The sequence below is a fragment of the Manis javanica genome, chromosome 17 (genome assembly GCF_040802235.1).
Source record: "Manis javanica isolate MJ-LG chromosome 17, MJ_LKY, whole genome shotgun sequence".
Lineage (NCBI taxonomy): Eukaryota > Metazoa > Chordata > Mammalia > Pholidota > Manidae > Manis > Manis javanica.
In genome coordinates, this window is record NC_133172.1 from 15409254 (window position 1) to 15432125 (window position 22872).

General features: G+C 46.8%; 2 protein-coding genes across 5 annotated transcripts in view; one reads left to right on the forward strand and one right to left on the reverse strand.

Moving 5' to 3' along the window:
• Window positions 1-7611, reverse strand: part of SIPA1L3 (signal induced proliferation associated 1 like 3) — a 228079-nt gene extending 220468 nt beyond the window's left edge. For 2 of the 4 annotated variants that reach the window (XM_017650818.3, XM_073226115.1), the window contains exon 1: window positions 6769-7605. The gene's annotated coding sequence lies outside the window, so the exon portion shown is untranslated. Of the gene's footprint in view, window positions 1-6768 lie in introns of all 4 variants that reach the window. The other 2 variants (XR_012126722.1, XM_073226117.1) reach the window with 2 other exon arrangements.
• Window positions 7612-12798: 5187 nt separating this feature from the next.
• WDR87 (WD repeat domain 87) lies at window positions 12799-20734 on the forward strand. The gene is given in 6 exon segments (XM_037021441.2): window positions 12799-12873; window positions 13757-13927; window positions 14307-17185; window positions 17639-17910; window positions 18285-18868; window positions 18899-20734. Coding segments are annotated over 6 exon segments (5691 nt in total). The 3' UTR covers window positions 20609-20734.
• The last annotated feature ends 2138 nt before the right edge of the window (window positions 20735-22872 follow it).

Here is a 22872-nt window from a genome sequence, read left to right on the forward strand (position 1 = left end):
CCCCCCATGGGCCAGCTTCAACAGTTACCAACTCGTGGCCAATCTTCCTTCAACTCTTTCCCCCCCAAACACGCCTGATCCCCTCCACTGCCTCCCAGCCCATATTATTTTGAAGCAAATCCCAGACATCTTATAAGTTCAGAGGTATTTCAGAATCTATGTCTGAAGGATAAGGACTCTTTTCTTAAGCAGAACCACAGTATCATCATATCATGCCTAAAAAAATTAACAAGAATGCCTTAATAATGTAAAATATCTAGTTAGTTTTCATTATTATAAAGGAAGAGGAAGTACAGATTCCAGAATCACAGGAAAAAACCCAGAGTGGTGCTCAGGCGTCTGGGCCAAAAGGGGCCCAGAACCTGACACCAGACTACCCCAGAACAGGAGGTCAGAGACCACATGTGCTACACCAAGGCTGGGCCTGCTCAGCAGGGTCCTGCTTGTCCAACCCATTGGTCATTCTGTCTGTCCATGGAAACCTCCGAGTGAGTGTTTAAGAGCCTCACTTAAGAGTCTGGAGCCAGTGGCTTAGGTTTGAATCCTGACGTTTACACTCACCAGCTTTGTGACTTGCCCCTCTCGGGACCTCATGGGAATGGGAATAAAACCGGTACCAGCCCCAAGGAGAAGTTATGAGGATTAAATGAGATAGTACATGAACGGCACTCAGAGCAGTGCCTTTTACCAAATAAGAGGTGGGTGAATGCTGGCTAGCATCATTAATGCACCCAGCACTTAAAAGCATGCCAGGCACTGTCTTACAGGAAGAGATCAGAGTGGTGAAGAGGTTAAAAACTTGGCAATCACTGCCTGGGGTCAGGGACTGGCACCAGGCCAGCACGTGGGGACATGAACAGACTCAGAATCGCCAGCAGCTGCCTTATTTGGGTTTGAGGCCCAGATTTGTGCTGCCCCTGAGATGGGAAATCCTGAGAATAACTAAAAGTTATAACCCAAGAAAATAACTAAGTCTAGAACAATGGTTCCAGTAGATGGAGGAGGAAACCACTGTGATGCCCCCCTCCTGCCCCGGCACTGCCCCTCTAGATCAGATCAAGGGCAAGCTAGGTACACCATGGCACAGGGTAAGTGCTGCTGTTGCTGAGCTCACAGGAAGATGGCACACAGCTCCCACAGGAGGCACAGCTGCGAAGCACAGCCTCAGCAGAGTAGGAGAAAAGAGGCTTCACATCCCAAGAAACTGTTTAGAGAGTGTTTTTAATAGGCTGAGCCCCCCTTCTTTCCACCCTGCTCTCCCTCCCCACCCACCTCCCCAATCCCAAAAGACCCCTCTTTTCCCTGGGAGGAAAGACCTGTTTCTACCACACCTGGAGCACCACGTAGGGGGCGGAGCAGTCAGCCAACTCAGGTCTAACCAGCACCCACATAAACTCAAGAGGAGACACCAACAAACTCTAGGACTACATTTTGCATGGTGAGTCCATCCTGTGGTTTTTATTGTTCAAAACTCAGGCTCTACCCCTAAAACAGTAAGGCAGCAGATACAACATAGACTTAGGGGTATGGGATCTGAAGCAGAGTTCAAATTCTGCCTCCATCACTTCCTGACCTTGGGTGCATGGCCCGTCACAGCCAGATCTCAGCTTCCCCATCCATACAACAGGGATAACCACAGTCCCTGCCACCTCAGAACATGGGTCACACACGCGGGGTGCTAAGTGCAGTGCCAGGCCCTGCAGGTGGATGACAGCTGTGAGGGCAGCTGTACCTGCCTGTGATAAACATGCCCTTTGTCACTCATCTGCCTGTGCTTACCAAGACAACACAGGAATGGCATCTTGGATCTCACTGTGACCCACCACCCTTGATCTACACATGAGTCTCATATGCTAGGTCAATACCTGTGGCTGCTGAACACCTGAAATGTGGCAGTGCAAATTGAGATGTGCCTGAAACTTAACATGAAAAGAATGTAAAACATCTCAGTAATTTTTACACCAACTACATGTTGAAATGATATTTTGGACTAAACAAAATATATTATTAAAACTGATTTCCTCTGTTTCTTTTTAGTGTTTTAAATGTGGCCCCTACAAAATTTTTGATTATGTGTATGGTCCACACTGGTGGCTTGCATTGTATTTCTAATGGACGGCACTGCTGCAGGCTTCTTACTCCACTTCATACTGTCAGTGTCTAGCATGGTGCCTGGCACACAGGCCAGGTGGAAAAAAAATGTTTCACAGATGGCTGGAAAAAGATGCTCTCCATACTTCTGCTCTTAAAGCCCACTGCTGTCCTCACATCTAACCAGGCCTGCCCTTCATTGAAGATATTTAACAACCAACCTATAAGGCCCAGGCTATACCAAATGAAAATGGACACAGTCATGGTGACAGAAGCATGGTCCCAGGGGGCTCCTGAAGGGCAGTCATCACCACTTTGGTTTGCTGGACTGTATTTTGATACTTCGACAGTCTATAATACTTTGGTTTGGTACTTAGAAACTCTTTCCCCTGCTATCCCAAGTTCCCTCGCAAAGCTCACCCAAATAGGACATTTGCCTGTTCACTTTCCTTCAACACCACACCTTATTTTTTGTTAACCTTTGCCTGGTGCAGCAGCCATGCAGTCAACCTTGTTTTATTTGAGCACGGGCTCTGCTGAAGGGCCTGCAGTTTTGACCCAACCAGCTAAACATCCCAGCAGGAACTGACCCCATCATGTCTTACTGTTGGTGGATATGATGCCACAACGCCCCCAGTCCACTCTTGCTGCCACATGAATGAGGGACTAAATATAGTCCACAGTGCTCTGCGTGTCAAACATGGAAAGGAAATGCTTCATCCACTTCCTAAACTTGCCTCGGCCCAGGAAAGAGGGCCTGGGAGGACAGGAGCTCAGCATGTGAGTGAGGAGCCCAGAGTCTGCAGTGAGCTTCCTCATCTGTAAAGGCAGTTTCATAAACTTACCTGCTTCACTGGACTCTTGTGTGAATTAACTGAGGAAAAGTGTGAAATGCATAGAAGAGCGCCTAGTACAGAAAAAGCACCAGGAAATGTTATTTGATATTATCATATTATTACCTTTCAAAAATTACAGTAGCATTAACTTGAAAAACGGGAATTCACCCAACTGCAGCCACAATGATACTGTTTGTGTAGCAAATTCATTCTTCCCTCTGGGCCTTTGCACTTGCTATTTCCTTTGCTTGGAATGTTCTTCCCCCAGCTCTTGGCACAGTTGGAACCTCTTGCTCATTCAGGTCTCAGCTCACATGACTCCCCCTCAGGGAGGCCCTAGAGGCCTTCCCTGACCATCTCTGATAAAGTAACCCCCCTCTTCCCCGTTCTTTCAATCAGCCTGCCCCACTGGCCACTTCCTATCCCCTCACCTGTCATTTCCTCCAGGATACTTAGAACCGTCTGAAATTACCTCGTTTAAGGCATGTCTCCTAGCAAGAATGTCAACTCTAGGAGAGCAAAGCTCTTGTCTGTCTTGTTCACTGTCAGAGTTTATGCTTTTAGCCACTATATTATACTGCCTATATACCAGAATGCTGGTTGGATGTCTGTTTGCAAAGGTAACAGAAATCCCAAAAATGACCTAAAAGTCCAGCAATAGGGGGTGGTGGGATAAAGCATGGTCTCTCTATACTGAAAAAAATGTGAGTCTAGCAGTTAAAAGGAATGAGTCAGATCTGTATGTAATGACTTGAAGGGATAGATATGCCCTATCATCAATTGAAAAAAATCAACTTACAAATATGTGTGGTTTGATCCCTACCGCTCCTTTATTGGGGAATGGTGATGGAGAAGGAATAAAACAATTGATATATGCATATACACGTCCTTAATAGCACAGGAAAAGGTAAGTGAAAGCATCTACCTAAACTGCCCAGGGCAAAGAGCATATTCATTTTGTTCATTACTTTAGCTCCAAAACCTGACAGCGGATACTTAATACTGTGTAAATAAATGGTTATTTTCAGGGGATGGGATTCTGACGTGGGAGGTGGCACCTATTATTTTTCTTACTTCTCTGTACTGTTTGACATGTCACAGTGAGCGTTTATTTCTTTGCATAACTTTTTCAAAGACAAATTCAACTCATTCTCACACACACACAACTAAAGCCACACAAGACCCAAGCAGTCCTAAGAAACAGGAACAGTATTGGTCTTAATGAAAGCACAAGTGCACAAACCAGGCCAATAGCTAATAGCTGAAAACAAACACTCCATAGGAAATGACTGTTCAATTCTTTGACTAGAACATAAGTTCTTACATTTTGTGAGTCAAACACATAACAAGGTTAATAAACCGTAACACTTATTACCTTAACCTGTGTCACATTTTTTAAACCTAAGTTTGAAATATATCCATAAATTACACTTTACAGAGGGAAACAATAGCACCAATCACTGCACATTTTAAATTCCATTTTTGATTTACCACCTAACAAGTGCAATGACTGAAAAACAGGCTGACGCTTAGCTCTCAGGCCATTCCACACAGGCTACTAAAAAGCTATGTGCTGTTGTCACTAACAATTAAGACCAAGATTTTTTTTAAAAAGTCACTGCTTTATTTCCTCAGATTGAAACAACATTTAGGTAAATTTGGGAGCCATTACAAGTTTGATTGTGACAGTGAGTTCCCATCATCAAATGAAATCATGATGACAGGTTTCTGACAAGACTCAGCTTAGAGGAAGATAAAACAAACTCTCCCCCAACCTCCCCAGGTGTGTTGTGCCACCTCCCCAAATGCCCGGGATGGCTACCCCCACACAAGATATTCTAACCCACTGACACAGTATCACTTTTTGGAAAGAAATCAATGACTCAGCTGAGCTGTGCCAGGCTAAAGCCACAGAAATGGGTCCCCTGAAAGCCAGGCCTTAGGCCACACCAGTGGCCACTGCAGTCTGGCCACGACTGTATTACCTTCTCTTCCCCTTACTAATATGAGGCTTTACATACATTAATCCTGCATAACTTAAAACAATTCAACCTTATCAGAAAAGGCTACCTCCAATAACCAAGAGGAACTTTAAATGCACACAAGATGTGAGCCAAGGCCAGTGAAATGGTGTTTCTATAAAACGGCAGTTCCATCCTTCTTGCCAATCAACTAGGGAAGGCTAGGAGAGAAGAGCAATTTCCAAGTTTCTCCCTTGGGCAACTGGTCAATGTCGGTCCATTTGCCCAGATAGTGACTAGCGGATCTGGAAGGCAAAAAAGTTTAGTTTGAACATGTTGAGTTCATAGTGCCCAAGGGACATTCACCAGGGGACATCAACAGGACCCACAATGGAGCTGGAGCTCAGGGGGAATACGGCTCTGAAAGGTCGGTTACTGAAAGCACTGGAGTGAATGTGCCAGCTTGGGCAGAAGAGGATGTGAGAGCGGAGCAGGGGGCTCCTGAGAGCAGGTCAGCACCATTTCTTCTTGGGCCCTTGTACTGCAGGGAAGGGTGGGGGGCTGGGCACACTAACCTTGTCCCTGCGCTGCCCTGGCTGCAAAGGCCTATCAAGAAAAACAAGATATGTTTATTAAGTACTTACTATGCACCCAGTTCAGTGCTAAACATGAATTATCTCCTGGAATCATCAAAACAGCCCTGGCACAAAAGTCAGATGACTACCATTTCACAGATGGGACACTGAGGCTAGGAATGAATGTGTGGGGGAGCTCAGGGCTGTCACATCACAGCCCACAGTTAGGCAGTCTTTGGGCCAGATGGAGAACACTGAAGAACAACAATTATAATACTTAAGAGCTGCTACTTAGTAAGAGATGGCTCTGGACTAGGAATACAATCTCAGCAAATCCTTTAAAACCCTCTGAGACTGATAATGTTATCCCATTTTACAAATAAGGAACCTGAGGCTGCAGAAGAGGAAGTCAACTAGACCAGTTTTGAGTCTGGCCCACTGGGAGACCAAGACTAAGGCCAGAGCTCCATCCACAGAGGGTCTCAGGGACACTAGGAAAACGCTGAATAAATGGTACCATTTACTGAACGCTGACTACGTGCCAGCTGTTGCTCTAAGCACTTTACACATGGTAATCTCACTGCAACCTCAAACGAAGTCTATGTGGTGGCTGCTATTAAAATCTCCATTTTACAGATAGAGAAATGGAGGTGCAGAGACGTTAAGTCAGTTGCCCAAGGTAACACAGCCTAAATCTGAGCTCGGGTCTCTCTGCCTCCCAAACCTAAGCTCTTAACCAAATAATTTCAGTTACAGCGGTCACCCTGCATTGAGTGCTAACTATGCATTCAGCTCTTTACATGCACACCCTCAACTAGCCCGATCCATAATACCTTCACCCCATTTCTGAGGACTAACAATGGCACCAAACGTGTAGTAAGTACTTCAATGTGCCAATGCTTTATGAACCAGAGCTCAACATCTCAAAAGAATCCCAAGCAAAACACAGACACTCGTCTTCCCCCGTTTTAACGAAAAGGTAAACTGAGGATCGGCGCGGAAACTGAGGTTTGGCGATGTTTCCCTACATCGAAGCTTCAGAGTGGCAGAGGCAAGACACGAATCCACCGCTACCCGACTCCCACTGCCACGCTCTTTTGCACAGCTCTGGGTAACAAGTCTGGAAAGTTGAGCCATGCGGGTACGGCTATGGCCAGGTCCGGCGGGCGCGAGTCCCAGCGCAGCCGCCTCCAACAAACGGAGTCCACACCCCGCCGTCCGCCCGCGCTGACCCTCGGGGTCCTGGGGGACACCGATTCCCCGCCGCCCTTGCGCGAGGCCGCCCCTGCACCCGGAGACACATACCTGGGCGTCCCGGCTGCCCACCCCGAGGGCCGCAAGACCGCGGAGTCCGACCCAGCACCGCTTGCTGGAGACGCCGCCAGCTCCAGTGGCCCGAGTGACTTCCAGGCTGCCCACTTCCAAGTCGCTTCGCGCGAAGGCCTCCTGGGAACTGTAGTTTGGCCTTAGGCAGCAGCAAACTGAAAAAAGCCTGGCGCGCAGGTGCTGCCGGGAGAAGTAGGCGCAGCACCGCACCGCCTTCTGGGAACTATAGTCCACCTGTGGCCTCCTCGCCGCTCCAGTCTCCAGTGCACTTCCGCAGCCCCGAGGGGCGTGAGGGATGGAGGCGTGTCTCGGCAGGCTCCAGCCCGGTTGCCGGGCACCTCACTCCGCGAGGGCGGTTTTTCCTTTTCTCGTATCCCCGTCCGCTTTCTCCGTTCCCTTGGCAGACGCTCCTTCCCTCTTCCTCAGGCGCAGGGTACTCACCCCGAGGACACGAGCCTCGGAAGCGGCGGGGATTACGGAGCGGTGTGCTAGACCCCCAGGGGCTGGGAGCGGCGGAGGAGGGAGTCTGTGCGCGCTCGCGCACGCGCGCTCGCCGTCCAACTCCGGCCTAAATTGCCGCGGGCCCGGCGGGGGAAGACTTTTTTTTTCCTTTCGAGCGCGAACGCGCGGAATCTCGAGCCAGGCTTTTTCCTGCCGGGTACGCGCCAGTGCGCGGGCGCGCTCACTCCTCGCCTCCGTCAGTCTGCGTGGCGCGGGGTTAGGAGGCTAACCGCTCTGTTGGCCAAGTGGCCCCCAGCATCCCGAAGGTCGCTCCTCAGGCGCCCCTTCTAGGTCTCGCCCTTCACATGGGAGCTCTCTGGTGCCGCTGTGCACACCGTACTCGTCCCTTATCGGGTGTCTTGTCGCAGGTAATATGCGCAGCCCCAGCCTTGAAGAGACGCCCACGCCCACCTTCCCGCCTACGCGGAGGGCTGGGACGACGCCACAGAGTGTAGAGGTTCGGGTCGCGTGGCCTCTCCCCGGCCTAGGCGGCTCCAGGGCTCTGCCTGCCGTGGGATCCTCAGGACCACCAGCCAGGGGCTGTCAGGGAAGCCGTGCTATCACACGTTGTGAGGGTAACTAGTGGTTGTTGAATATCTGTGGCCTGAGAAATTTTGTTCAAATCTAGTCCACCTGCTGACATAATCGAGACTCTGTCCCTTTTTTCAAAAACTGGATTTGCCGCTCCTACTCCATAGCAATTACTGAGGGAATTGGCTGGAATTGCAAGGTTCTCCGGTCAAGAAAACCCAGTGAATACTCTTCCCACTTCATCCTTTTTTCCAAGAAGATGCTCAGTAAAACTTGAAGCTGGGAATCATGTATTTCTTCTCTGTGGGAGAAGAAAAAAGCATTCATTTGCTCATTCATTCAGCAAGAGTGTGTATTAAGGTACACCACTTCATGCCAGGTTGGGTGATTATAGGGACACAGGAGAAATCCAGACGACTAGGTTCCTATCCTCAAGGACCTAAGTCCAGTGGGGGTATCAGACCACCACCGTACAGTGACAATCTAAAGCAGAACTATCTAATAGAAATGCAATGCAAGCCACCTAATGCAATTTTAAATTCTACATAAAAAGTTATACAGGTGAAATTAATGTTATTTAACCCAATATATCCAAAATAAGTTACATTTAATGAAAAAAGACATTTCTTCAGTTTTAAAAATTTAGTTAAAATCAAAATTAAAACTCTGAGGCAGTAACACAGATGTTCATTTGTGGCATGGGTTGTTATAATGAAAGGTTGGAAACTGCCCAATATCCATTAATAGAAGTTTGGATAAATAAGTGATAGTTGAGCACACAGTGGAATATGCAACTGCCAACTGCTGGAAAATGAGACAGAGCTGTAGCTTTTAATATGAATTAATCTCTAAGGTGTATTAAGTGAGAAAAAGGTGCAGAACAGTGTATATAGCATTACTACCATTAATATTAGAAAAAGTATTTTTTATATATGCTTGTGTATGTACAGATCAGCTGTAGAAAGATACAACCAGGGTTACCTTTCGGCAGGGGAAATAAAACAGGTGACAGGTGTGAAAAGGTGACTTTCTTTTCATTATATGATCCTCAGTATGTTTTTAATATTTTTACCATCTCCATTTTAAAAGTTGTTTAATTAAATGGAGAATGATAGCTAAGTCATAGAATCACCGTAAGAATTAAATGAAAAAATGTATGTAAAATACCTGGCCACCACTTTATAACCTAATCAGTTCTGCATACTGTCATTACTCCCAGGTAACTTTTCTACCCAATAGAAACTAGCCCATCCTGATAATGTATGTTTGTCAGGCTGGAAAATTGTTTCTTTTCATAAAGTTAAGTGCATTCCAGCCCCAACCCTAGCTGTGAAGTCACCTGTAAGGCCAGAGTTGCCTTCCCAGGCTTTCAGGGCAGACTCGGGCCTCTTATCAGTATGTTGTTCAAAAAACAGAGTAAGCCTAGATTGCCCTCTGGTTTTCCAGCCCCTCTGACTTTACAGTCAGCTAATTAGGCCCTTCTGATGCCAACAGGCATGTTGGGCCCCTGTCCCCAAAGGGGAGAGCCTCCTATAAGGCTGTAGGACCCATTCGGGGCTCTACCTCAAAGTGTGGAGCACACGCCACCCTCTCTGGGTGCTCACAGCTCTTTGCTCTTTTCCTTCTTAAAACTGAATCGCTAGCATAATTTAATGTGCTTTAAGTTTGAGAAAATTAAAGTTGCAGAAAAGTTGAAAGAATAATGTAACCTGGCACCCAGAATTTCTCATTGTAATCAATTTTGTGACTATTCTGTGATGTTTGCCTTCCCTGCAAAACTGAAAGCTCTACGGGGCAAGAACTGTATGCTCTCACATTCCTATAACAGAGCATATGGAGCCAATGAGCCACCCAGAAGGAGCCCAGGGCCCCCCTTGAACTAATTCTCTCCATTACAAAGGCAGGGCTTAGAATTTTGCCTTCCATCCCACCACTACTGACACAGTCTGTTAGGACTGTAGCCAAGGATAAGTATTGCCAGTGTCAATGCCCAGTCATGAACGTAGACATATCATATCTCTACCCCAAATAATGACTCCCTTAGGTTGCCTGCAGGACTTGAATTCTCCCATTAGATCATTTTTGGGTTATTGAAATATTAAGAAATGAAGGATATTGGGATTAAGGCATCTGGAGCTCACTCCTGACTTGTTCTGAAGCATAGGTAATGGGATCAGGGAATCAAATACAGGGGGTTTTAGAGGAGGTTTCCTCTGAGGGCAACCTAAGGAAACTGGTATGTGGCATGTGAGAATGGCCAAAAAATAAACAGAAGTTCGGGGCTTGAAGGCCACCTTTCTCACTAACCTCCAAGGAATGTGCGCCCAAAGGATTCCAAGTGCTTGCATTTTGTAGGTCGAGAGAAGTTGGACCCAGAGGAGATAATAGAACCAATGGAAACTAATGGCAGTGACTGCAAGTTTGTTACAAGCTCTGTGGCTTCAAGAAGGAGCCAGTGGGGTAAATCTATGCTGTAGGGCCATCCATGATGTGCAGGATCTGAAGCAGATCACACTGGCTCCTGAAAGGTAGTCCAAAGGAGGAGCAAGCACAGGGTTTCAGGGAAATAGAATGAAGAACGATATGGCAGGAGGGCAGTGTGCAGACTTGGGCAGAGGAGAAAGAGACAGAGGGGACGCTGCTGTCTGACAGGCAGCTCCCAGTTCACATTAGTGGGCTTGTGGGTCAGAGAGTTTCCTTAGCATCAGCCAGCAGATCCTCTTCCTCCTCTGATGTGAAAGAATCCTGAACCACAGATTGGACCTTAGTCTTGGATCTGCCCTGTGTGGCCTTGAACACATACATCCCTTTTCCTCTCTGAATTCATGTTCTTCATATGTATAACGGAGATAATACCTGCCTCTAAGAATTCTTTTGAGAACTAATGAAGTGATTGATAAGAAAGCTTTTTTGTGGGCTCTAACCCACTCTACATATGAGAGGGTGGTGAAGTTTTTTTGCCTGCTACTTCCATGCAAATCCAGCCATCAAGTCTCTGTGTCAACACAGGGCCTAGGCTTAGTCAATACCAGAGGGCAGGTTCTGCTGACTTTGCCTCAGGAGGCCTGGGTCAAACTGATCTGGAACTCCAATAGCTCTCCGAATCAGTGGTTCTGACTTCAGTGTGTGTAAGATCAGCTTAAGCTTAATAAAACTCAGATTTTGGGGGCCTGCTCTCAGAGTTTCTAATTCAGTAGGTCTGAGGTGGGGCCCGATATTTTGCATTTCTAACAAGCTCCCATGTGATGTCAATGCTGCTTGTCACAACTTTAGGGACCATTTTTGTAAACTGAAAATTCATCCATTTTCCTTCCAAGCATTCTTTCATTAAGGATGGCCTCCATTGCCCTCTGCTGGCCAGACCTCAAGTTTAATTTAGCGGTCATGTTTCCAGAGCAACTGAAAAAGTACAGTGTGGGTTGGAAGAAAATAAACATTTGTCTGAGAACTAAACCGGTTTTAAAATAGCAATTGTAATTGTTGTCTCAGAGTATACTTAAAAAGGTATTCACAGGAATTATCTTATTGAATCTTTGCAACAGTCCTGTGAAGTAGGCAAGACTGGCATTTTCATTTTACAAATAAAGAAAACAAGCCCATGGTCCATCAAATAATGATTCTCCCTGACACAGGGGGCTTGTTAAAAGCAGAATTTTATTGAGAGCCCAACCAGAAGCGTAGAGGTTTGCCCTCATGAAGGCCAAAGGGAAGGGGATGGGGAGAAGGATGATGAACAGCAGATGTACCGCACGTAAGGGAGCTACGTGATTTCCACCAGCCTGGGAAAGCCTGCGGAGCCAGAAGACCTTTCCCCCAGCCATGCCGGGTGGGGCTGCCTCTTAGTCCTGGGAGCTCCCTACCTCAATTTCCTTTTTCAGTAGTAAGATTAAATGTCCATAAAATCACCTAGGGACACTGAAAATTTCAAGACGTTGAAAGAAATGAAAGAAGACATAAGTAAATGGGGAAACTTCCCATGTTCATGGATCCTAAAGTTAATATTACTAAGATGGCTATACTCTTCAAATGCATCGTGCATTCAGTGCAACCCTTACCAAAATTCCAGCTTCTTTTTTGCAGAAATTGACGAGCTGTTCCTGACATTCATATGGAAGGGTTAGAATAACCAAAACACTCTTGAAAAAAGACAAGTTGGAAGACTCCCTTTTTTTTTTTTTCAATTTCAAAGCTTACTAAAAAGCTACGGTAATCAAGATCAGATGATACTGGAATAAGAACATATAGATAAATAGGAGATAACTGAAAGTCCAGAGATAAACTCTTATTTACAGTCAGCTTATTTTCAACAAGCGTGTCAGCTCAGTGGGGAAAAGAATAGTCTTTTTAATAAATGGTTTTAGGACAACTGGATATCCATGGGCAAAAAAAAAATCACCTAGGGAGCCTGTCACAAGGGAAGATCACTGGCTCCCACCTCCGCAGTTCTGCTTCAGTAGGTCTGGGGTAGGACCTAGGGATCTGCAGTTTAAGACGTACTCCCTCCCTCAGGAATCCTGGTGCAGGAGGTCCAGAGACCGAATTTTGGGAACTCCTAGTCCTCACAAAATGCTCTCTTGACACACCACCACCAGCAAACCGCTATTTCTTGTCTGTGATGGTGTTTCCTTCTAGCCCCCCTCTAAGGTTTCTCTGCTTCCCACACCCATAATAGCCTGCTGGGTTATGATAGCCAGTGCTAAGATTCAATCCCCAACTCTTTTTTTACCCCCTCCAAGCCTCAGGTTTCTCATCTATAAAATGAGGAAATGCCTACCTCACTGGGCTGTAGTGAGAATTAAGTGAGAAGGTGTGTCTTATGCATAGTATTTGACATTCAAAATGTGTCCAATAAACATGAGTTCATGGATCTTGCCTTCTGATCCCTAGATCCACAAAAAGTAGTAGTTGCTAAGCTGACCTCTTTTGGATTCCTACAGGTTTTTAAGCAACCAGGAGGATCAGGAGATAATCAAGGTGATGTCATCCCCCAGACTCATTCCCTTGTGGAAAGATTTTAAATACCTCATAAATGACATCCTACAGAAAAGCAAGGTAATATACACATAGGATGTAAACTTATTACCAGCCTCTATCCATCTCAATAGTCATGAGCACTTCAGAGGAGCATGGATTTTCCGTGGAAGCAGGAAGCAGGCAGGGCAGATCATAAGGGCAAATGTCGCCTTAGTAGGAAGCAGGCCATCAATTTCCAAATGAGTCTAGGGACCTCTTGCAAGGACATTTGATAGTGGAAATGTCAGAGGAACCAATGCTCTGGGAAGAGGGATTTTTGTAAAAGGGAAGGGAGAAGGCACTAGAGAACATTGGCCAACCCCAGTTTTGCTTTGGTTTGCTCTGTGGGAAAAGTTTCCAGCTGCATGTTTCACAGCACGTGCTCTTTCACTGTGGGAGAATACAGATTGTATATTTATTGTCTTCTTTGTCAAATTTAAAGGCCAGGTAGGGGGTGACAAAAATTTTAGTGCTGTTTTAAGCTTAATAACTCAAAGCTGCACTGACTTTTGGGACACCCTGTTACATTACACATGGGTGTATGGTGGTGCACTTGCCTGCGTATTCTGTTAACCTAAGTCTTTTATGACATAAGTACCTTTTAGATGGAGGGAGGATGTCAGAGGACAAGTATAGCTAATTCATGTTGGGAAGAACATCGCTTTTCCCCTGTGCTCACACTATAAAATTTACCCATACAGACCCTCTTAGGGGTGTGGTTCTGTCTTGTGTGGGGAATTTGTTTGCATCCTCTTGGAGGGTGGGTGTCCTGCAGGTGGTAAGTTGCACGCACATGGGTGTAGCAGGAGTGGTCCTTGGGGTTGAGGCATGACTTTGGGAACTGCTTCAGTTGTGGCTTGTGTAGAGTATGTTTAGTGCATGTGTGTCCTGCTCTCTTGGTTTATGCCATGCCTCTCCCCAGCAAACCTTAGATGGTCCAAAGAGTGACGTAGTTGTGCTGAGTGATCGGTCCCAGACACTGTTCAAAGAGTCTTGCCATCCTCACAATATGCCGTTTGTATGCTATTACTTCAGTGATGCCAACTTCTTTGCCTCCCTCTCGTGGGTGACGCCAAGCACAAAAGATACACAGGTAAGACTGCCTAGCCTTTCTTCTCCTTCTCAGCCCATTCTGCAGGGCCATGCCCATATAAGCCTCCACCCTAGACTGACAAAGGATACATAGCCCTTAAATGAAAGTGACCTGGATCCAGGATTTCCCCCTCATCTTTTCCTAGTATAGTCTCCATGCTGAATGGATTTTATGCTTCCCCTAAAGTAGACCAAGATTAGGGAAAGAGTCCTAGGCTTCCTGCTTCTACAATATTTGCAACTCCTGTAAGCAGGGAGTGATATCACTCTAGAGTCTTCCAATTCCTCCTTCGCACAATATCAAGGGAGAAGAGCTGAATATTCTGCCCTTTCCTCTTTTACTCTCTGCTCTAGGCAGTCTCCATCTTACTGTCTTCCAGGCTGTAGTATGGATGAAAAGCAAAACTGAGGACGTGGTCGAGAAGAGAACATTCTCCATGATGGAACAACTGCCACCCATCCAGTCCATGGTTCACACAGGTTCCTTTCATATCCTCGTGGCTTACTGTGGTGACCTGCTCCTGCGGCTCTTTGGGGACCACTTTCGGTGATTCAAACCCTTGGGTATAGTGCCCTGCCGCTTTAACATCAACTGCCTGTGCTATGACCCGGAAACGAAGATGCTTTTTTCGGGCATCCTGGGGGCAGTGGTCACTTGGATCATTGAGCTGAGTGGCAAGGGCCTCCAAATAGCCTACGTGATTCCCATGCCTGGTGATGAGCTTGTCCAGGACATCGTGTTGAATGGTCCCAGTGGCACCCTCCTGGCCCTTTGTGAGACTGTGGTGAGGGTCCTGGAGCGTCAGGGCCCAGGCCAGCTGGGAGAGGTGAGGAAGTTCACTTCTACCACCAGTGGCTCCTCTATCAGCTCCTGCTTCACCTGTTTTGATCAGGACTTTCTCTATGCTGGAAACAAGACTGGGGAAGTCCAAGTATGGAGCCTTACCCAGGGCCACTCTCTCCACAGTTTCAAGGCCCATTCCTCCTCAGTGGTGTGTATCCGCAGCTGGCCAGAAGCCCACACCCTGCTAACAGCTGGCAGGGAAGGCTTAATCAAGGAGTGGAGCCTTGCTTCAGGGAACCTGCTGCGGCAGCTAGAACTTGGTGAGGAACTGTACCGACTCCAGTTTATCGATAGCAGTACTTTCTTCTGCCAGACTACCCATACTTTCTCCTTGAGCTCTCTTCCCTGCTTCTATAGCCTCTTCAATGTCTGTGGCTCTGCTCCCCAACAGGTGCGAAGGGTCTGCTGTGGTTATAACTGGTTCCGGATCCTGTGTACAACTGAAGATGGCTTGTTACGCTTTGTGTCCCCAGTAACAGGGAATCTTCTGGTTCTCACCTGGCCCTTCTCAATCCTGGACCAGGCTGTGGATTGGGCCTATGACCCAGATAAAGAGGAGCTGTTTGTAGCAACAGGCAGCACAGAAGTGCTGGTATTTGACACAACGCGCTCCCCTTGCCCAGCCAAGTATCTTTTATGCACCTCACTGAATTCTTATGACCGGGTACAATGCCTGGCTTATGGGCATTTCCGCCTGGGTCGGGGTCTGCAAGGACTAGTGTTCTCTGGACACCAGACTGGTGTGATAAAAGTGCTCTCCCAGCATAGCTGTGCCCAAATAGAGAGATTCATGCACTTTGGGGCTGTACTGGCACTCTCTACATTGCCTCCAGAGATTTTTGGTGGCCGAGAAAACTCTTTGCTCTGTTCCTATGGAATGGATAACTACATACACCTATCAGAAGCTGTGCTTGAGGGGATCAGAGTATATCTGCAGCCCCTTGCCAGCATTCTCAGTAGCTGTCAACTAAAACACCTGATACTCTTGCCCAAGTCTGTGGGTGCCATCACGGACACTAACTGCTTGCGTCTCTGGAAGTTCCATGATTTTCTGTCCTCTGGGTCACAGAAAGGCTCCAAGTTCATAGAGACACTGCCTCTGCACCAGTGCACCATCACATCCTTTGATGTCTGCCTGTCCTTGAGTCTTTTTGTCACAGGTGGTATTGATGGCTCTGTGCGGATCTGGAACTTCCATGGTAGACTTGTAGCCATGCTGGACTCACCATTGCACTTTGGCCCACTCTGCTTTGCAAATGACCGGGGTGACCTGCTTGTGGCTTTCAACCAGAGTCTTTATCTGGTGTCCTGTCTAAAACTGCTTCCCCGCACCCTGCTGGTTCACCTTTCCTTTATGAGCATGACAGATGACATGCTGGAAATCCCTAAGCCTTTCATACCAAGCTTCTTCTTCTCCTTTGAGACCATGTTTGTGCCCAAGTATGTCTATCTTGGACACAAGAAGGAATTAGTGCACTTGGAAAGCCTTGTCAATAGGCGGGCCATTGCCTTTGACCATACTGTGCCACATGTCATAGAAGAAGATGAGGAAGGAAGCCCCGTGTTACTGTCGACCTACAGACAGGAGTCCTTGTATAAGGAGGAAACTGATAGCATGCAGGAGAGCAAACCTCATCATACCCATTATGTGGTTCCTCCCCAACTACAGCTGACTACATGGGATGGACTCAACCCCTGTAAAATACTGCAAGGCTACTTTGGTCATGGGCAGAAATGGCTGTTAGCGCCTGATTGCTACATCCCCAACTCAGTGATCCGTGCCCGTCTTTTTCCAGAGGGCAGCCCGATATACCTGCAATGCAACCTGCACTCATCTATGCGGGAACTGGAATGGGACAAGTCTCGGCAATTCTTCTTCTGGCATGCTGGGGTAAAAGCAATAAGTAATGTGGGAGAATATCCACCAGAAAAGGAGGATGAAGACTTCATAGAAATGAGAATGAGCAAGGATGTAACCTACAGTGTCCTTACAGACCCAACAAACCACAGCTGGCTGGGAAGAAAGATGAGTGAAATAGCTGTCAGTAGCCTGATTGAGACAGTCCTCAACATTATGATCCATGCCTCTCCACTGAAGTACCAGTGCTGTATTGGTGCACTAGGGCAAATCTTTGCCTCTTACCAGGTGTCTCCGTCTCTGCACTCTGAAACAGCCCATCGTCTGCTGGATGGTACAACCAATTCCCATCCACAGATCCGAGAGCTAGCCTGGGATGGGCTGAAGCGTCTAGGAATGGTTACTCATCTCTTTGCCATACCTCTGTCCCAAGGACTGATGGACAAGGACCAGAGAGTGAGAGAGAAGGCCTGGAGCCTCATGCCTGACACTGGGATTCACACTAAGACCTCACTCTTAAGTTTGATCCAGAACCGAGAGACTTTCCGAGAGATGCGGTAAGTCCTCGGTGTCTTCCTCAATTCTTTACTACCTTCTAATTTTCTTCTCCTCCTCCCCAACTTCCCCCTTCCCTCCCTTCACTATCTCTTCATCCTTGTTCATTAGGTCTTCCTATCTGTTTCCTTCTTTCACAGTCTTTCCATCCCTAGGCTATCTTGGCAGTCCCCTACAGCTTACTCCTTCTCCCTTTCTTCTTTTGCTGTTTCTTACCTTTTCAAGTTCCCCTTTTCATGTTTTTCTCCTACCCCTGCAGCCTCCATACAAGAGGCACTGCCATCCTGGCTTTCTAGGCTTTTTATTTTTTCTTGGCCATCCTTTACCTCTACATACACTGTCACTTTTTGGCCACTTTGCCAAGCCTCCTACCTGTGCTACAGCAATTCTTTCCTTTTCATCATCCTTCTTGTCCCTGATTCAGCACGGTTCTTCCTCTCCTTTGATTTTCATAGGCAGGAAATGGTTGGGGATGAACCCCTGGACCATCTGCTGGGGATGCGGGCCACAGATCTCCAGATCCTTTCTACTCAAGTGGAGCAGCGGTTGAGTGAAAACCTGACTTTGTCACATGAATATGAAAAGCCTGCTTTTTCTTTGGATGTCTCAAGGGCTTCTCAACATAGGTCTTTTCCTGTGCAACCTGATACAGTTCTTGAAAAACCCAAAGTTGCCATCAAGCCCAGCAAAGGCCAAAGACGGGGCCGAACAGCAGGCACAAAGCCTAGTATGTATGGGGTGATTGGGTTTGTGCTTCAGGGTCCCCAAGAGGCAGGGTTGGTTAGAGCCAAAGTGGGGCAAAATATCAGGTAGGACTGCAAATAAGTGGAAAGATCTTTTCACTGAAAAGAACCTTCCTAGAAAGAATCCACCCAAACTTAGGGAGACTCTAAGGCCTCTCTCTATAGGGTTTGGTATGGGAGGGTGGAGGAGGGCACTAGACTAAAGAAGGGAGAATCCTTTTCTTAAAGGCCTCAGCCCCCTCAGTTGCTACTTTTATGACTGTTTCTGTTAGCTGCTCATACCAGATATTGGAAAGGATTTCATTTAAGCCTCCCTGCCTTCCTTATACTGATTTTCCTTATCTCCTGATTTTCTCAGCCACCCGAAAATGGTTGCGGGGCTTCAAGAAGATAGAGACTGGCATAGAGCCAGGCCTTTTAGAGGGTGTATGTGACCAGGGTGCAGCTGAACCAGTTGAGGTGGAGGATACAGACATCGATTCCAGAAGGTCTTCAGTTGCCACTATACTGAAGATTTCAAAAGATGCTGAACAATCTCCAGAGAAAGATGCCTCAAAGGATCATGTTGCAATGGCCTTGAAGATGCTACAGGAAATACGTGAGAAAAAAGGCAAGAAAACAACAGTTCGGAAACCCATAAAGAGGCGCAAGAAGACCAAAAAAGCTGAAGTTATTGAGGAACATCTGCCTCCTGTAAAGGAAGAACTAGTTGTGAGGAAGGTGAAAGCCGGAGGGCAGGGTGCCCATGGGGTGCCTGGCCTCAGGACCACCCCTGGAGATGGCTCCTCATGGCGGGATGATCTGTGTCGTCTCATGGCCCTGAGGATATCTGGCTCCCAAACAAAAATGTCAGAAGATCTAAACACTGAGCTAGTGACCGTGGCTCAGGAGGTGCTGGCAGATCAGCACCCCAGCTGGGAGCTCTTTCAGGAGAAGAAGAAGGCGCAGGGAGGGGAGGAGGAGGAGGAAGGATTTGAAGGGCAGGAGGAAGGCATGAGTGAGGGAGAGCCGGAACGTCTGGGTGAGAATGAGGAGGAGGCCGAGGGGAGAAGCTCACTGGAGGAAGAGGCAGCCAAGAAAAAAACACTCTCAGAAAAAGAAACACCAGAGTTTCAAGAAGAGAGAAGAAAGGATCTAGGAGGAAGACAAACTGTCTCTTCTATTGGAAAAAGAATCCCCGAGATCAAAGGCAGTGCTACGAAATCGGGAGTTCCAAAAATCCCTTCCAAGAGACTGACCTCAATAGCTCTGAAGAAGGAAGAGAAGATGCCAGAGCCAGTGTCTATGAAACAAGTATCTGGGAAAGATAAGGCCATGGTGCTTGAGATGCCCAGTATAGTCCCAGGGACAAGGTTTATGGGTGAACAAGAACTGCTGAAGGGCCATAAGCCCATATCTCCACAAGTTTGGGATACAATTTTGGAGTCCCAAGAGCTGGACTTAGAGACCCCGTATTTATCCCACATGTTGAGGAAGACCATGGAAGCTCTGAAACTCCAAGGCAAACCACGAGGGGCCAAGTGGCAGCAGCTCTTGCAGCATCATACATCTCTGATGGGCCAGACCAAGAGAAAATCACCTGTGCCTGAAACCTTGGCTAAGGAAATATATGCAGAAGTAAGCCTCTCAGATGTAGACTGGATCCACCATGTCCTAGAATGGATGGAAGCAGGAGAACAGCTTTCCAGGGATAGTTTCCACAGATTGTGCCAGCTTCTCAAAGACTTCACCTCAAAGGGAAACATAGAGTGGCTACGTCTGGCCCAACTTGAAGCTGTTGTGCACCATCACAGGCAGATCCTGGAGTCACAGAGTACACGTATCTCAAGACCCAGTAAGGAGCCCATGGGTCTAAATTACGTGAAAGCGATCCCTCCTATAAAAGGAAAGGAAAAGGAAAGCTGGCTCAGATCTTGGGCTGTCCCCATACCAAAGTCCCCATTATCTACCAAAGGGATTCCAGACTCAAAGGCTCTAAACTTGCATCTTCTAGGAGGGCCTTACAAGAGTGCACGGGCAGAGCAGATATCCACTGCTCTCAAGGAGATGCATAGACAGTACTTTTATCCTGCCACAGGAGACATTTTCACAGATGCCCATGACTCTGTAGAAAAACAAACCCTAACTCCTATGTTTCAGAAAGATCATGGGGCTTTTACAGGTAAGGGCAGGTTTCCCAAGTTGCCCAAGTTGGTGAAAAAGGCACAGTCCATCTCTAAGAAGGAGGTGCTTCCATGGGAGACATTTGTAGCAGTGTACCATGTTCTGCGGGTGTTGCGGGAGCAACATGCAAAAGACAGTGCTGCTTGGATGGAACAGTTCTACCAGCTCATGGACCTGTACCAACTTAAGTCACCCCAAATCCAGAGACTGCTACAGGAGCTGCTAGTGAGAGAGGAACCCCAATCCCATGAGATCACCTACAGAGAGGCCCTAAAGACCATGGAGCTGGCTCCTGGGGAACGGTTGTTCTACCACTTGCTCTGTGGTAGCTCTTACATTCCTAGAGGTCCTCTGGAGTTCCAGGAGGTGGTGCCCATCCCAGGGCAGAACAATGTGCGTACCATACTTCCTATAGGTATTGCCCGTTATGGAATTTTAGAACTTGCCTGGAAGAGCTTGCCCGAAGCTGATATTCACCTCACCAAAGAACTGCCCCACATCATTGCCCCAAACCCTTAACTGGGGACTTACTGGAGGGACTGACTCATTCCTACATGGAGGAAGGCATTATCACCAGAATCTAGACCTTTATCCCTAGGGCCCACACAGAGGTAAGACCAGGCCAAAGCCCTTTTCCTACCCAGCTCCAGAAATCACCTTCTATATGTGGAATAAAGAGGAAATTCTCATTTGCAGCAAGAAGTAAGAATGGCCCATATGACTCTGCAGCCTTGACCTGAATCATTTTTCTTTTTGGCCTCTGTAATGTGTCCCTTTTCCTCTTATGTTGCTTTTCCAGAAAGGTGTCTGGGTAGCTCAGACACGTACCTCTGCAAGTGGGAAAACTTCCCAAAAACCAGTGGTGCTCAGTTCTGGAGACCTTGAGGCCAAAGAGTCTGTCCTTGTCCTCTTCCTTCTTGCCTCCCCTAAAGAGTATAGAAAGGAAAGCAACTGGCACAAAAATGAATGTATATTTGGCATTAATATAAGAGGTGTTGATATGGTGGAAAGAAAGTGGATTTTAGAATCAAAAGATGCAGCACTTTGCCCCTTGGTTTTTGGGGGTCCATAGTGGAGGGAGACTGTATTTCCCTGACCATAGCTTTGCATGCTGATGACTTGAGTTCCAAATAGCAGGTGTGGTAAGTGTTGAGAAGACAGAGTAAAGGAAAAGCTTCAATAAGTTCTAGTCACCTGGTGACCTCATTACTGGATAGCACTAAGGGGTGAGGCCATTTGAGTTAAAGCAGAAAGAAAAGGAGGGAAGCCTATGTTTTTCACTTCCTTTGCCAACACTTGGACATGGGGTTTGATGAGGATGACAGAATGAGAATTTGGAAGACTAGGTATAAGCTCAAATAGGCCCTGAACTGTCTAGGGACTTATGAGCCTTTTCTTTAGCAATTAAGGAGATAAGAGTTAAATGAAAGGGAAAGTAAAGTAGAGGAAGATGTCCCTGCCAGTAATCATGTTCTTTCTCTGATCTCTTCTCCACACCATGGAGACTTCAGAACTGCCTATGGGTAGTTTGAGACTTCCCACAGTTTCTAGCAAATAGCCCATGTATGCCATTTGCTATCCCCATCCCAACCTCTCCTTCGTTATTCTACACCCTCCACCTGAGTTTGCTTTTTGGGGAATCCAGGAATAGAGGGCAAGAGAACATTCTGAGAAGTTGGATTCAAGCCAAGGGTAAGCAGTTGTGTTGCTGGGTTCTTCTGTGACAGACTACATATCAGGCTATATGGAATGGCCTGTGGGGCTGTGGGCTGGAGACAGGCTGTGGGCTAGGGACACGTAGCCTCAAAAGGGGTGATTGACCCAAACAGGAGGGCAAGGCAGCAGAAGTAATAATGGCCCAGATGACTGCAGTCTTGACCTGAGTCATTTCTCTTTTTGGCTTCTGGTTACTTGTCTGTGTCAAAAAGATGACAGTGCACGAATTACAAATATCAGCCATGAAAGAGGGGACATCACTACAGAAACTACAGACATTGAAAGGATAAAGATTACTATGCATAACTCTATGCCCCAAATTTAACAACATAGATGAAATGGACAAATTCCTTGAAAGACCCAAAAATGGAAGAGCAATACCTATCTTAATACATTTTGCATGGTATAAGTGGGTCCTCTGGTCAAAACAAACAAAACGCAATGCTAAAAAGTCTAACTGTTCAGTGACAGTAATGGGGTATGTGGGGGGGACTTGATAATAGGGGGAGTCTAGTAACCGTAATGTTGTTCAAGTAATTGTATGTTAACGATATAAAAAAAAAAGTCTAACTGTTGTGATCCTAAAGTCAAGATGTCTACAGATGGCTTTCTTTAGGTCATCTTAAAGCCTTGGTACTGCCTGGGACAATCTAGACATCCTCTTGTTTTTGGCAGAATGACAGAGAGCAAGACTTATTGGACTTTTTTTTCTTTATTTTTTATTAAGGTATCATTGATATACAATCTTATGAAGGTTTCACATGAGCAACATTGTGGTTACTACTTTCACCCATATTATCCAGTCCCCCCCCCACACCCCACTGCAGTCACTGTCCATAAGCATAGTAAGATGCCACAGAGTTACTATATGTCTTCTCTGTGCTATACTGCCTTCCCCTTGACCCCCACTACATTATGTGTGCTAATTATACTGCCCGTTAATACCCTTCTCCCTCCCTTCCCACTCACCCTCCCCACACCCTTCCCCTTGGTAACCGCTAGTCCCTTCCTGGCGTCTACGAGTCTGCTGTTTGGTTTCTTCAGTTTTACTTCGTTGTTATACTCCA